Source organism: Marmota flaviventris, chromosome 1, assembly GCF_047511675.1.
Source record: "Marmota flaviventris isolate mMarFla1 chromosome 1, mMarFla1.hap1, whole genome shotgun sequence".
In the NCBI taxonomy this organism is placed as follows: Eukaryota; Metazoa; Chordata; class Mammalia; order Rodentia; family Sciuridae; genus Marmota; species Marmota flaviventris.
This window is the reverse complement of record NC_092498.1, coordinates 211,510,013-211,525,077: the sequence shown is the minus strand read 5'-3', so window position 1 is coordinate 211,525,077 and position 15,065 is coordinate 211,510,013. Positions and strand designations below refer to the sequence as shown.

Sequence of the window (15,065 nt, the reverse complement as noted above, 5' to 3'; positions counted from 1 at the left end):
GTGGGAAAAGAGTCATTGCTGAGCAGGTCTAGGGAAGGGCAGAGAATCTCCCTATACCTTTGATGCCTCTGTGGCCAGAAGCCCCCAGAGTCTGGGTCCCCAGTGCCACACTGTCATGGCCGATGCTCAACCTCCCCACTTCACCTCACAGCCTCTCCCCATTCCTCCACAGCCCCACTCCACAGCGCCGACCTGTGTCAAGCGTGCACCCGCCAGGCCGGCCCCCTGCAGTGAGAGGTCCAACACCAGGGCCACCTCTGATTCCCGTGCCTGTGGGGGTCGCAGGCTCCTTCTCAGCGCCCCCCATTCCATCTCGGCCTGGACCTCAGAGTGTGTTTGCCAACAATGATCCCTTCTCAGCCCCACCTCAGATCCCATCTCGGCCAGCACGGATTCCCCCTGGGATACCCCCTGGAGTGCCCAGGTAAGGTTGGACCCCACTGGCTGCCTATCATGTAGAGCCCCCAGCCTGCACACTGGGGTCTCTTCTAGAATCTGACTCCCTCCCTCCTAAAGATCTTCTGCCATGCTCTAAGCAGGGAGTGGAAGAGTTATCACCATCCTGGGGAATGAAGGCCCAGAGAGGCCAAGTCCTTTGCCCAGAGTCAGAGTGGTAGAATCAGGGTGACTCCAGAGCTCTTGGCTCGTCCTTTAGACCTAAGTAGTGGGCCACCATGTAGCTTGGCACCCCTTGCCCTGGGTGCCTGTGAATACCATTTACCTTTGTTTCCCTACTGAGGACAAATGCCCGCGCCAGCCATTGCAGGCTTCACTCACCTCCACCCACCCTATGGGCCAGCTCTGTTCTTCCCACTTCTGTGAAGAACCTGAGATCCAGGGAGGGCAGGGGACATGCCCAGGGTCATACAGCAAGCCAGTGACTATGACACCAACAGACAAATGCCAGGATTTGTCAACTCCCTCCTGGTACCTGAGCAGTCTATGGTGTACCCATTACTGGGAACACCTTGGGGTGGGGTGGGGTGGGCTGGGTCCTCAATAGTTTCCCTGCTTCTAGCCTCACTACCCTCTCCCCCTCCCCATCTGTCTTTATTCTCTTTGCAGCAGAAGACCCCCTGCTGCGCCCAGCCGGCCCACCATTATCCGCCCAGCCGAGCCCTCCCTGCTCGACTAGGCCACACAGGGGGCATTTCCTCGGGGGTCCTCACGTACCCGCGGTGCAGGAGCTTCGGTGGTCTGGGCCCCTCTGCTGCCCCTGGCCCTCCTGCCCCTATTCTGGGACCAGGCTCCCGTGGGCAACCCCTGCCTCTTCCTCCCTAACTTGGCCCCAGTCAGGGGCTGGCCTGGCCCCCATTCTGGACTGGACACTAGAATGAAGGGGCCCCGGAGCCCCAGGCAAGGGGGTTCCAGGGCACTGCACTTTGCGGGGTAGGGTCTCAGGGTGGCAGCAGGAGTAACCACCTTGGATACCAACTCGAATGAGGGATCCCAGCTGTGGTGGCAGGGACTCTGCCAGGAGCTTCTCTGGCCGGAGATGTTCATATAGGAACAGGCTTTCTGGAAGCCGGGGTGCCAAGGGCATCTGTATCCCCTAGTCCTTGTGGGACAAGGAGTATTTCCACCTCTCTCACTGGGAGCTCCCCAGCAGAAGCCAGGCCCAGTGGGCGCAGGACTGCCCACCGGGCCCAAGTTGTACATATTCCTTCCTAGGCCATATTAACCACAGCCTGAGCCCAGCCTGAGCCCAGCCTGAGCCCAGCCGGGGCTTGGCTGCCAGAGTTGCCTTCACCAGGCCTGGAACTCAGCCCAGGCCAGCCTCACTCTTTCCTCTCTGGGTGCCCTCCTTCTTCTGGGACCCTCAGGGTGGCTTGGGCTCTGTGTGGGTTGCGGAGGCTTTGGGAGTCTCAGCTCCCGTCAGGCCTCCTCTACCAGGCAGGCCCCGGGCATCTCTCTCAGAGCAGAACTTCTTGTTCACTCCTTTCTCGGTTTGACCACTGTAAGTGCCTGCACTCTGTATCCTATTAATAAACTAAAATAAAGGGAAGAACCTTCTGGTGGCTGCTGTGTGGGCCTTTTGTGTCGGTGTTCAGGCTGAGATTGTAGCCTAGCCTCTCCTGGGCCTCTCACCGGGACCCCTTTCCTTCCATGAGGAGCCCTGTAACCTCACCTAGCAGGGGCTCTGCTCTGCTCTTGGGCAGTCATATTTTCTGGAGGAAGCCTGACACCAAGGGAGAGCTTTCACCTTCCTCAGTACCCCAGAATCAGAACAGATACTCCCCGCTCACCCCCAAGCCCCCAGCCCCACGCCTGGCTGCTGCAGGTGACCCAGTGCTGAGGTGGAACAGGAATCCCAGCTGCTACCCAGACCCTGCATGGTCTGACCCCTCCAGGCCTCCAGGTCCCCCTTCTCCCTCTCTTGCCCTCTTGGGGGACCCAGGCCTTTTTGCCCAGCCCGGGACACAGTTAAACTTTGCTTTCTGATTTTTCTTTTGTGCCCAGGCGACCACCTCCATCGGCTCCCGCCCGACCTTTCTTCTGAGCTTCGTGGGAGATCCCTCCCGCCTGCCTGGCTGCCCTCTTGGGGGCAGGTCTGTCCCAGCTGGTGTCCCTGAGCCCCAGTCACCAGGCTCTGTGAGATTTTCTGACCATAATTTATTGACTCCAGTATGCAGGCCGGACCACCCTTTGTTCCTTGGGGCTCCTGCACAGGCTTTGGCCAGACCACCCCTCAGCCTTGTCTGGGCCCCCTGCACAGGGAGGGGTGGGTGGTCCTGCAGACCCTCTCCTGGAGTTCTGTTACCAGACCTCACACTCAGCAGGCCCCCCGCTGGGCTGAGGGGCCAGGGCCTCTTCCTGTCAAATAAAGTGACTATCCTGGCAAGAAATCTGCAGCCCTGTCTCCTTTTCAACCCCTGACATGAGCAGGCCGCCCCCAGCCTAGGAGAGAAACTAAGGCTTAGGGTCCCACAAGTAGCAGGCACCCTCCCACCACAAGCTGGCTTGGGGAGCCCAGGTGGGGACTCGGGGAAGTTGGCTTCCTGGGCCTGTTCCACTCTGGGTAGTGCTGATGCAGGCTGGAAGACTTGAGCTAAGGCACATTTACAGGGGGCAGGGCCAGGAAATCCAAGGGTTGCATTCCAATGCTGCGTCACCCACCATGTACAATTTCCAGGAAAGTAGAAGCAGACGCTGAACTGCCCCTTTGGGGGGCCCAGGTTTGCAAGCCAGCGGTGCTCTCTGCACAACCCAGGAGAGGAGATGCACAGGGCCACACTTGTGGTGCTCACTGCACAGCCTCCCCTCCTGCAGGAAACTATGTGGGGAAAAACCCGCAATTCACACTGGCTGCCCCTTTTTTCCAGTTTGTCCTCCAGGGCAGGGGCTACGTGGGTACCGGGTGCTTGTCCTGGAAGAAGCGCTTGAGCGTGCAGACTTGCAGCACGGCCACCAGCAACAGCACTGCTACATTGACAGCTGACCAGAAGTTGACCCGCTCCAGGTTGCCTTCCTGCAGGTTGCGGTCCCGAGCCTCAAAGGCCCGCAGCAGTGTGAGCATCTGGATGCTGCGCTCCAGCCGGGTCCTCATGGTCTCGATGGATTCCTGCAGAGTGAGGGACAGAGTCAGGCCTCCAATAAAATGAGGAAACGGAGCAAGGCCATGTTGGGCAAGAAAGAGAACTGGGGACACACAACTTGGCCAGACTGCCTAAGTCTGAATCCTCACTCTGCCCCTCACTGGCTGTGTGACTATAAGCAAGTTAAATAACCTAAAGGCCTCAGTTCACTCTCTGCACTGCCCCCACCTTTGGTACTGGAGACTGAATTCAAGAGTGCTCTACTTTGAGCTACATCCCCAGCCATTTTTATTTTGAGACAGGGTCTTGCAAAATTGCCGAGGCTGGTCTCAAACTTGCAATCCTGTTGCATCAGCCTCAAGTAGCTGAAATTACAAGCACATGCCACCACATCCAGCTCTGTTCACTCTTCTATTAACCTCAGCATTGCTGTGGAAGTTGAATTTGTAGGGCAATGGAAGAAGGCTCAGTGGTAGAGTGCCTTCTTAGCATGCTTAAGATCCTCAGTTGGATTCCCAGTACCAAAAAATAAAAAGAAAAGAAAAAGAAAAAAATTGAATGTCTAGATACAACATATTTACTAGTGATTAACAGAATAATTGCTGCACCCAGGCACAGTGGCATACTCCTGTAATCCCAGAAGTTTGGGAGGTTGAGGAAGGAGAACTGCAAGTTCAACTTGCCAGTCTCAGCAACATAGGGAGATCCCATCTTAAAAAATAAAATGGGCTGGGGATGTAGTTCAGTGATAGAGCACCCCTGGGCTCAATCTCTAGTATCAAAAAAGAAAAAGATTATTGAAGTCACACTGCCCGAGTTCAAATGCCAGCTCTCACAGTGGCTAGTTGTGTGATCTTGTGTGAGCTACTTGACCATTTTGTGCCTCAGTTTTACTACCTATAATATGGCGAGACAGCACAGCCCCTAATTCATGGGGTGGTTTGGAGACTTGATATATGAGTTATTTGTGACATAACTATGCATTATTTAGCCTTAGAACAGCATTTACTCGTAGAAATAAGCTATTATTTTAACTGACATTAAGTTAAAATATTAAGGTGGGGACAGCACTATGTAGGTGAGTCAGAGTCAGGCCAAGAGGGAGACACCAGTCAAAGAGAAAGAGTAGAATGCTCTGCTGATAAATGCCAAAAAACGCAGCCCAGCTCAGCCTGGTCGCACCTTGATATCCTCCATTTTGACATCCAGCATCTCCTCTGGCTCCACAGCCTCTGCCCAGCCCTCTACCTCCTCATCGTCTTGCAAGCTGTCAAAGATGAGCTCGAAGAACACCAGCTTTTCGGAGATGGTGCTGAAGGAGTTGTCAAAGCACAGCTTGTAGTCCCCCGCCTCTGTAGGCTCCACACTGGGCAGACAGACACACAGACGTGACCATTAGTGCCAGCAAGACGGACTCTAGGGCAGGTAGGGCAGTAACCCGAGGCCCCTGCAGAGGGGCAGGGCTGTAACTGAACCCAGGCAGGGAGCAAGACTTAACTCACGTGTGCACCCCGTCAGCCTTTCGGGACTCGCTGACCAACAGCACACCTTGAGGGCTCTCCAGCGTGAAATCCACGTCCAGCCCAGCACCTCCGATCACCTAGGGGGCAGGTAAGAATGGGTAGAGATAGGAGTACACCAAGGGCACCTACAACTCACGTTCCCGGCTGAATCAACCTGCCCAGATGCACATAGACCACCGAGGGCCTGAGTGCTGACACCTATACCTACAAGCGGGTCGTGCCTCCCAACTGCTCCTCTAGCTGCACCCTTTGCCCTGCCTTAGTCCTCACTGATTTGACAGCCTCAGGGTAGATTTTTTTCATCAGGCCATACCCGTCAAAAGTCCTTGATCGATGTTTACCTCTCCGCGCTTTACTTGGCACTGCTCCAACTGAGATGCCACGGTCTTGCAATCTCCGAGAAACCCTCAAGTTGACCACTCCCTTTATTTTAGTCTACATATAATATGGCCACGCCCACTCGCGACGGTCCTGCCCTGAATGCCTTCCTTTACTTCCCATTGGCCCCGCCCCCTCAGCAGTCTCACCGTAGCCCCACCCTCTTCATTATTCCCACCCCTTCCGCTCCCACGAGCCACGCCGTCCGGCTAAGCGCTTCCTAGCCCCGCCCCCGCGTCATGCAATGGCTCCTCCCGCTTCCCGATTTAATGCATGCCTTGTCTAGCTGCTTGGCCACGCCCCCTCCCCCTGGCCCCCACTAGTTCGAGGGTCCGGGACCCTCTACCTGGTACTCGGCCTCGAGGCTTGCGTTTGCCGGCGCGGACTGGTAGAAGCACTGCTTCCTCCCCGCGGGCAACAAGAACGTGAACTCGCCGTCCTGGATCGGTGGGGGCCCTGCCCCTCCCACCCCCACTGGCGGCAATAGCAGCCACAGGGCCAGGAATAGGGCCGAGCCGGCCGCCATCATCCGGGTCACCCTCTGGTCTGCAAATGGGTCGCGGCTCCTTTAAGGGATAGCCCTGCCCACTCTGCTACTTCGCGGAGCTCATTGGTAGCCACTTCGTGTTGACTGACAGCTGCTGAGGGAACTGGGAAGGACCCCCTGAGAGAGGAGCTGTCCGGATAAGTGCCATATGCGAGTGAAAAGACTCAAACGAGAGACTTTTTTTCTGAAAGGCCTGAAACTGTAGTCTCAGTCGTTCGGGATGGGGAATAACAAAACTAAGCGCCATGATGGCACATATTTCGCAGGCCTCAGTTAAGACAACTAAGGTAGAGGTGGCCCGCGTCCTTCTAAAGCGCCTCGCTGAGGTTTTCCCAGAGTACACGGCGCCGGGACCGTTGGTCCATCTAGTCTGAACATAGCGGACCCGGGTTGCTTGACATGTCCCTGCGCGCGACCCGTAGGGCTCACTTATCTTCGTTGCGGCTAATGGTATTGTTGGTTACTAAGTATGGGCCGCCTCCCCCGGGATTTGACGCCCCACTTCCCATTCTGTGTACACCTTAGGCCAAAACTTTCAATTTTGTCTTTAAATTGGGGGCTATGATGCGCCCAACCCTTAGAACGGCTGTGAGAATTCAGTGAGAGGAGGTTGGAGGTTTGACCATAGTGAGCGCTTGGCTTTCCTTTTCAAGTCGACGTGGTTTCAGTTTGCATCCCATGGGTCTTAACTGGAGGACCCGCACATAAACTCAAGGCTCTGGGTCAGGAAAACGACAGCCATGGTGAGAAGAGGTGAAAGTGTGGGCCTGGGAGCCAGATTGCCTAATTCAAACCTCACTCCACCCTTCACTTAAGGCGATCGACCTGCTAAACCTCAGTTTTCTTGTCTGCAAAAGGGGGATAATGATAACCCCAGCTGTGAATAATAGCTGTCCCATTGGGCTGCTGTGGGGACTGAGATTGTGCTTGCCAAGTGCTTATTTTGCATTATAGTGCTTGGCAAATTTTAGGCTAGTGAATAATTTTTAATTGGTTCCTGGTTTATTGTCCTCCATTGAGCAGCCTGTCATTTAACCGCTTTCAGCCTGGCTTTAGAGAATCTGGAGGCCACCAAGGAAGTCATCGGGCCAAACGGAATCTACCTCTAAATATAAGAAGAAAATGTTAGCCAAGCATGCTGGCACACACCTGAAATCCCAGTGACTCCGGAGGCTGAAGCAGGAGGATTACTAGTTCAAAGCCAGCCTCAGCTGATAAAATATTTTCAACACCAGGTGTGGTGGCGTACACCTGTAATCCCAGCAGGAGGATCTTGAGTTTAAAAGCCAGCCTCAGCAATTTAGGGAGGCTGTAAGCAACTTAATGAGACATCCTCTCAAAAAGGTTTGGGATAGTGTTGGGTTGTGGCTCAGCGGTAGAGCGCTCGCCTCGCAAGCAGGACCCTGGGTTCGATCCTCAGCACCAGGTAAAAATAAATAAGATAAAGATATTGTGTCCAACTGCAACTAAAAAATAAATATTTTTTAAAAATAGGGATGTGGCTCAGTGGGAAAGCACCCTTGGGTTCAATCCCAGGTTTCAAAAAAAAAACAACAACGATGTTTAAGTGGAAATCTTCCATGATGGACTGACTGAAAGAGATTGGCAGCTGGTGATAATTACTCTTCAAGTAAAGCTAGATATTGTCAGCTCTTTCCTGCATGTGGGGAATCTGAGGAAGTAGCATCAATTTGTAATGTCAAAGTTTATATATACACTATTCCTTTTCTCAGTGCCAAGATTTTTTTCATTTATATAGATGCACTGCTTATACATTTTAAAGTAGCAGCAGAGAGTAGGTAATTCCTGTTTTTTATTTTATTTAATGGATTATTTAAAAATGCACTTAAATTCAGGGCTGGGGATATAGTTCAGTTGGTAGAGTGCTTGCCTCACATGCAAAAGGCCCTGGGTTCAATCACCAGCATCCCCAGCATCACTTCACATTACATAAGATTAGCCACTTTAAAGAGAACATTCAGTGGCATTTAATAGATTCACAGTGTTGTGAAACTCTCACTTCTATGTAGTGCCAAAATATTTTCATCATACCCAGGTGCAGTGGTGCATGCCTGTAATCCCAGTCTCAGGAGGCTGACAGAGGAAAAGAGCATGTAGGAGGCCAGCCTCAGCACTTTAGTGAGACTACGTCTCAAAATCAAAAACGAACTGAGTATGTATCTCAGTAGAATCATGCCAGGATCCAATCCCCACACCAAAAAAAGATGTGTATTTCATCAAGAAGAATCCCTACATCCTTTAAGTGCTTATTCCTCATTCCTCCTCACCCCAGCCCCTGGCAACCACCTCTACCTCTATGGATTTACCTACTCTAGATAGTCCTTAGAAATTGAGTCATATAATATGTGACCATTTGTATCTAGCTTCTTTCACATAGCATGTTTCTTTTTCATGGCTGAGCCATATGCCATTGTATGCACATACCATAATGTGTATCCATTCATTCATTGATGGACATTGGGGTTGTGTCATCTTTTGGCTGTGGTGAATAATGCTGTTGTGAACATATGTATAAGTATTTTTTAGTATCTTCTTTCAGTTCTTTTATATATATATATATATATATATATATATATATATATACCTAGAAGTGGAATTGCTGGGTCATATGGTAATCGTATGTTGAACTTTTTGAAGAACTACCTAAGTATATTCTACAGTAGCTACATTTTCCATTCCTTCTAACATATATGTGATTGGAACATGATTATTTTATTGATTCAGGGTCTAACTATGTTGCCAAGGATGCCTTCAAATTCCTGGGCTCAAGAGATCCTCCTACCTTATCCCTCCCCAGTAGCTGTCACTGGTCACTGCAGTGCACACCTACATACCTGGCCTGAAATGTGTTTTGTTTGTTTGTTTTCAGTACTAGGATAGAAACCAGGGGCCTTAAGCATGCTAGGCAAGTGCTCTACCACTAAGCTACATTCCCAGCCCTCATTTCTTTTTTTTTTTTTTTTTTTTGATATTAGGGATTGAACCCAGGGCCACCGAGCCACATCCCCAGCCCTTTTTTTGTATTTTATTTACAGACAAAGTGTCATTGAGTTGCTTAGGGCCTTACTAAATTGCTGAATCTGGCTTTGAACTCGCAATCCTCCTATCTCAGCCTCCAAGCTGCTGGGATTACAGGCATGCACCACTGTACCCAGCCCCCTTTTTATTTTTTATTTTGAGACAGGGTCTCATTAAATTGCTGAGACTGGCCTTAAACTTGTGATCCTCCTGCTTCCACCTCTCAAATTGCTGGGGTTGCTGGCATTTGTGATCCTGCCCAGCCTGGAACATGATCTCAAAAACTCAATAATCCACAATGTTTGTTCAATGAAATAATGCCACCCTGGGAATCTAAGGGTTCCAAAATTTCTCCACATCCTCATCAACACTTGTTATTTTCTGTTTCATTTTTATTATATCACCCTAATGGGTGTAAGTGATCTAATTTTGGTTTCCCTAATGACTAAGGATGTTGAGCATCTTTTCATGGCTCTGTTAGTCATTTGTACATCTTCCTTGGAGAAATATTTATTCATGTCTTGCCAATCTTATGTTGTTGTTGAGTTGCTAGAGTTTTTTGTTTATTATGCAGACAAAAGAAAGAACAAACAGAAACTCTCAGTCCTGTGAATCCATGCTGCAGTACTCCAGTGATTAGTAAGGGCAGTTAAGTTAGCCTCTATCTTAGCCTTCACTTCTTGTTCACAGTTGGTCTAGAGATCAGCCAGAGATGAGCTCTTAGGTTTTCTTGTTTTGTTTTGGGTGTTACTGGGGATTGAACCCAGGGCCTCACACATGCTAGGCAAGTGCTCTACCACTGAGCTACATCTCCAGCCCTAGAGATGAGCTCTTAGGATCCTTTTGGGTTCATCTGTTCTTTCTTTCTTTTTTTCTTTTATCTTTCCTTTTCTTTCTTTCTTTTTTTTTTTTTGTGTGTGTGTTTTTGTGTGTGCATATATGCATGCGAGATACTGAGGATCGAACCCAGGGGCACTGACTATATATCCCCAAACCTTTTTATTTTTTATTCTGAGACGGTGTTTTGCTATGTTGCCCAGGCTGGCCTGGAACTTGAAATTTTCCTCCCTCAGCCTCCTGAGTTTCTGGGTTTAGCCTCTTAGGTTTTTCCTGACCACGTGTCTCTTATGCATGTTCATTGTTTTGGTGTGTGTGTGTGTGTGTGTGTGTGTGTGTGTTTTGGGGATTGAACTCAGGACCTGGCACATGCTAGGCAAGCACTCTACCACTGAGCGACTCTTTCAACCAGGAATGCACTTTGAGTTCAACAGACACCTGAGTCAGACACTTTACTTGAAGAATGGGGATTCTCCCCAGTAGGTCTCCTACTGGGAACATAGGTTGCTCCCTTCAAGATCTCTGCTGTGCTGGGGAAGGAGACAGGGTAAAGCTTTCCTGTCACATTCAAGTTGTCTTTTTCTTTTTTTTTTTTTTTTTTTAATTTATTTTTTAGTTGTAGTTGGACACAACATCTTTATTTGTTTATTTTTATGTGGTGCTGAGGATCGAACCCAGGGCCTTGTGCATGCTAGGTGAGCACTCTACCACTGAGCCACAACCCCAGCCCCAAGTTGTCTTTTTCTTGATTGAATGTATTGAACGTTCACTTAGCTTACCTAAACTTTTGTTTTTCAGAGTTCAGACAAAGTTGATTCCAAGCATTTTTGTTTTCTTACTGTTTCTGTGATGGGGTGGGCCCTCGGAGATACTCTTCCATTCTTGCTGACCTCTAGGATCTACATGGGTAATTCATGCCCCTTGACTAAACACAAACAAAGACTCTCCCCCTCCCCAATTAGTCAACCAACACTTGCTGAGCATCTCACACTGAATTAAACCAACACTGTCCATGTCCTCATGATGCCGATGTCTTAGTTTGGAGACAAAAAACAGACAAGCAAGTTTAGCACTAACATGATTTCAGGTAGCCATGGGCACCAAGAAGTAAAAGCTGGGTGGTAGATGGTGATGGCGTTGGTAATTTAGGCTGAATGGCATCAAGTAGGGCTTACCTGAGGAAGTGGGATATAAGATGAGGTTTGAAGTGGAAGGGAGAGAACAGGACCCTGAGGTCAGAAGGCACTAGGGAAGTTCAGGGGCATAAGGAACACCAGAAGGCCCAGGGTGAGACAAGACATCAGTTAAGAGATGGAAACAGCCCATCAGAGCCACATCAAGGGTCCTTCTTCACTTTGTAGTGTTGGCCTAGAGTCATAGCCTGCTGTGTTTCTTAGAACCTCGAGGAATTTGCAGACTGGCTTCCAGAAGTCAGTGATCCCCAGAGATTACAACCCAAGGATTCTGTGAGTGTGTGGCAGTCACTGTTCTCCCTTCACCCTCCCCTGCATTTCTCCCTGCCCCAGGATTCTGACAGCCACACATAAGGAGAGCTTTACCCCTTCACCTGCAGTTGAGCTTGGCCTTGGTGGATTATCTGAGTGCTAGCAGAGAAGGAAGCCTAGGTCTGCATTCCTTGGCTCCTGCCTAGTTGGTCTGCATCTCTTTACCAAAACCTGTGACTATAGTGCTCTGAAACTAATTTCCACAATTCCTGTTCCACAGGTGGTAACAGCCCCCTGGCCTGAGGTTTCCTCACCATCCCTGTTTTCCCTTCACCCTGCCCATGACTCCTCAGTGGTTTTTTGGTTTTTTTGTACCGGGGATTGAACCCAGGGGCACTTGACCTCTGAGCCACATCCCCAGCCCTATTTTGTATTTTATTTAGAGACAGGGTCTCACTGAGTTGCTTAGCGCCTCACTTTTGCTGAGGCTGGCTTTGAACTCACCATCCTTCTGCCTCAGCCTCCTAAGCCACTGGGATTACAGGTGTGCGCCACCAAGCCCCACTCCTCGGTGGTTTTTGAGGGCATCATCCATCAAGAGTCAAATGAATTAAAAATGCCAGGTTGCTGATTCCAGCACCATGGGAACTGCTCCCAGGATGAAGCCTTTACATACATGATACTTGCTCTACTTAGAATTCCCTTCCTTCCTGCCAGAAGGCTCCCTTGAACCTTCTGAAGCTGGAGTGAGCTTCCCTCACCATCACTGCAATACAACTTCATCAGCTCCTCACTTACATTTTTGGTGGTGCTGGGGACTGAACCCAGGGGCTCGTGCATGCGAGGCAAGCACCCTACCAACTGAGCTATGTCCCTAGCCCGCTGTTGTCACTTACTTGTCTGACTTACTGACTTCTGAGCTCCTTGAGGACAGGAGCTATTTCACTTATCACAACATATCCGGCACCCAGCACAATTCTGGGCTTTTGGTGACCCTGGATAAATAGCTGGAGGAATAAGTAAATGAGAAGTCTTTCTTAACTCCATCTTCTATGCACCCAGCATAAAGTCACAAAAACAAATGGAATGAATGAGTGATTTACAAGTTTTAGGTCAGACAATGGAGAAATATTTATGGTTCACTGTGTGCCAAGCTTTATAGACACTACAGGTGACATCATAGACTGCAACTCTGCACTCCTGGAGGAAGAAAACTTTTTAAAGAAATCAGGATAGCCGGGCGGGGTGGTGCACACCTGTAATCCCAGCAGTTTGGGAGGCTGAGGCAGGAGGATGTCGAGTTCAAAGTCAGCCTCAGCAAGAGCAAGGTGCTAAGCAACTTAGTGAGACCCCATCTCTAATAAAATACAAAAAAGGGCTGGGAATGTGGCTCAGTGGTTGAGTACACCGAGTTCAATCTCTGGTATCTCCCCACACCTAAAAAAAAAAAAAGAGAGAGAGAGAAAAAAAAAGAAATCAGGATGAAGTCAACAAATTGAGGAATGTTCTTGACCCACAGTGGCCTGATGTAATTGATAATTGCAGATAACTGATATAATTGGAATAATAATTGATATTATTCCAAATTACTGCAGAGTACAGTTTCATTTCTATTACACATCCAATGTGAATCAAGATATGGTTGCTAGACCATTAAAAAGTGTTAATAAATTTCAAAGGATTGAAATATATGGAGTATATTCTTTGACCACATAGGAATTAGAAATCACTAACATTCAAGCTACCAAAAAAGCCCAAATGTTTGAAAAGTAAACTGCGTACTCCCAATTAATCTTTGGGTCATAGAAAAATTCAAAAGGGAAACATGAATATTTAATAATGATATCGAAGCACAGTATATAAAGATGTGTGAGGTGAAGTTAAGCAGTGCTTTAGAGAGCAATGTATAGCTTTAAATGCTTTAGAACAAAAGTTTTTATCTGGGTGCAATGGCCCGTGCCTGTTATCCCAGTAGCTCTGGAAGCTGAGACAGGAGGATCACAAGTTCAATGGCAGTCTCAGCAACTTAGTTAGACCCTGTCTCAAAATAAATTTTTTTTTAAAAAGGGTTGGGGATGTGGCTCAGTGGTTAAGCACCCTGGGGTTCAGTTTCTGGTACTAAAATAAAAAATGTTCAAAGAAAAGTTTTAAGGGCTGGGGTTATGTTTCAGTGGTAGAGCAACTCTGCACATGTAAGGCACTGGGTTCTACCCTCAGCACTGTATAAAATATAATAACAAACAAAATAAAGGCATTGTGTCCATCTACAACTAAAAAAAATATTTAGAAAAGCATAAAGAAAAGTTTAAAGACAAATAACCTAAACTCCCATATTAAGAAGCTAAAAAAAGAAGAGCCAGTTAAACACAAGATAACTAAAAGGCAGAAGAGATTAAAGGTAAGCCCAAAAAAATTATAGAAAATAGAGGGAGAAAAAAGTCAAAAGTTAGTTCTTTGAAATGATGAACAAAATTAACCCCTAGCAAGACTAATCAAGAAGAGAAGCCAGGCACCTTGATGTACCCTGTAATCCCAGGGTCTAACAAGGCCGAGGCAGGAAGATTAAAAGTTCTAAACCAGCCTCAGTAATTTAGCAAGGCCTTAAGCAACTCAGTGAGATGCTGTCTCTAAATAAAGTATAAAAAAGGGCTGGGAATATGGCTCAGTGGTAGAGAGTTTGCCTAGTATATGTGAGGCACGGGGTTTGATCCTCAGCACCACATAAAAATAAAAGTATTGTGTCCATATACAATTTAAATTATTTTAAAGGGCTGGGGATAAATAGATAAAATATTAAAAAGTGATTCAATGGTTAAGCATCCCTGGGGTCAATCCTTGGTATCAAAAAAAAAAAAGAAGAAGAAAAGGCTTGGGATATAACTCAGTGTATAGCATCCCCGGTTTCAATCCCCAGTAACTAACATACACACAAAATAAATAAATAAATAAAAATGCAGTTGCAACAAACAAAGATCACAGGGCAGTATAGAAAAATTCAATAAGGGAAGAGTCCAGAGGAGCTTGGAATGGTTTTCCAGAAGTGATATTTAAGCTGAGACCTGAAGGAAAAGTGGTATTCCACCAGGTTGAGAGAAGTGTGGTAAGGAAAACAACAAGTGCAAATACCCTGGGGCTGGGATGAGCTTTGTGTGTCCATAGGAAAAAGTCCATTCTAATGTTTTTTTGTCTTTTGGTGACCATATGCTGCCTCCTTCTCAGTGTGAATCACCAGCTGGAGCTGTTTGGCTTAAACAAAAACATATAGCAAGACCAAAGCACATCTACCCATAAGACAGAAACTTAGAAGTTTCTGGGCTATAAACAGGAGGCAATAAATCCTGCAAACTATGCCATTTCCTCAATTCTAGACAAGTATCACTTTTTCCCTGTTGGTGAAGCCCAGAGCCTTCTCCCTGTAGATGCTGACTGGGAGCACTCACTGCCCCCTAGCATTGTCTTATGCCATGAGTTCTTTCAATCTGATGTCCACTCATCTTAGCCCCATCCGACAGGGCAGCAAACTGAAGCTTCAGAGAAGTCAGAGGCCAAACCCTAACCACCATGCCCTACCACATTGCACCCCACGTTTATTTCCGTCTTGCCATTGCTTGGGCTGTGGTTTCTGCCTTGGGCATGAGTTTCCCAAGTAGCCCCTGCTGCCACCCTTCCTCGGGCATGGGAGTTCTCTTAGGTGGAGGGAGGGGAAAAACAAATACCTCACCATCTCAGTCATGCTCCCTCCAATCTACAGAACTGCACA

General features: G+C 48.3%; 2 protein-coding genes and 1 non-coding gene across 13 annotated transcripts in view; 2 read left to right on the top strand and 1 right to left on the bottom strand.

The window, feature by feature from the left end:
- The window catches only part of Dnm2 (dynamin 2), an 89,054-nt gene extending 85,645 nt beyond the window's left edge, over positions 1 to 3,409 (top strand). For 5 of the 11 annotated variants that reach the window (XM_027955338.3, XM_027955344.2, XM_071602609.1 and 2 more), the window contains 2 exons: positions 173 to 424; positions 1,066 to 2,013. In XM_027955338.3, the coding sequence (XP_027811139.1) occupies positions 173 to 424; positions 1,066 to 1,135 (322 nt within the window). In that variant the 3' untranslated portion in view covers positions 1,136 to 2,013. Of the gene's footprint in view, positions 1 to 172; positions 425 to 1,065; positions 2,014 to 2,460; positions 2,847 to 3,323 lie in introns of those variants that run through there. The other 6 variants (XM_027955349.2, XM_027955346.2, XM_027955348.2 and 3 more) reach the window with 3 other exon arrangements.
- Positions 2,594 to 5,990, bottom strand: Tmed1 (transmembrane p24 trafficking protein 1). Its single transcript, XM_027955351.3, has 4 exons — positions 5,784 to 5,990; positions 5,039 to 5,136; positions 4,719 to 4,902; positions 2,594 to 3,562 (listed from the first exon to the last, which is right to left on the bottom strand). The coding sequence occupies exons 1-4, from the start codon at positions 5,964 to 5,966 to the stop codon at positions 3,344 to 3,346; spliced, it is 684 nt and encodes a 227-aa protein (XP_027811152.1). The 5' UTR covers positions 5,967 to 5,990; the 3' UTR covers positions 2,594 to 3,343.
- Positions 5,991 to 7,844: 1,854 nt separating this feature from the next.
- Trnav-cac (transfer RNA valine (anticodon CAC)) lies at positions 7,845 to 7,917 on the top strand. The gene has a single exon. It is a non-coding gene; the product is annotated as a tRNA-Val (tRNA).
- The last annotated feature ends 7,148 nt before the right edge of the window (positions 7,918 to 15,065 follow it).

Bases quoted from the DNA above. Each gene is read 5' to 3' on its own strand.
- Tmed1 (XM_027955351.3), bottom strand. From the start codon at position 5,966: ATGATGGCGGCCGGCTCGGCCCTATTCCTGGCCCTGTGGCTGCTATTG. The intron at 5,137-5,783 runs GTAGAGGGTCCC...CCTGCCCCCTAG, and splicing joins GCCTCGAGGCCGAGTACCAG to GTGATCGGAGGTGCTGGGCT. The intron at 3,563-4,718 runs GTGCGACCAGGC...CTCACTCTGCAG, and splicing joins TCAAAATGGAGGATATCAAG to GAATCCATCGAGACCATGAG.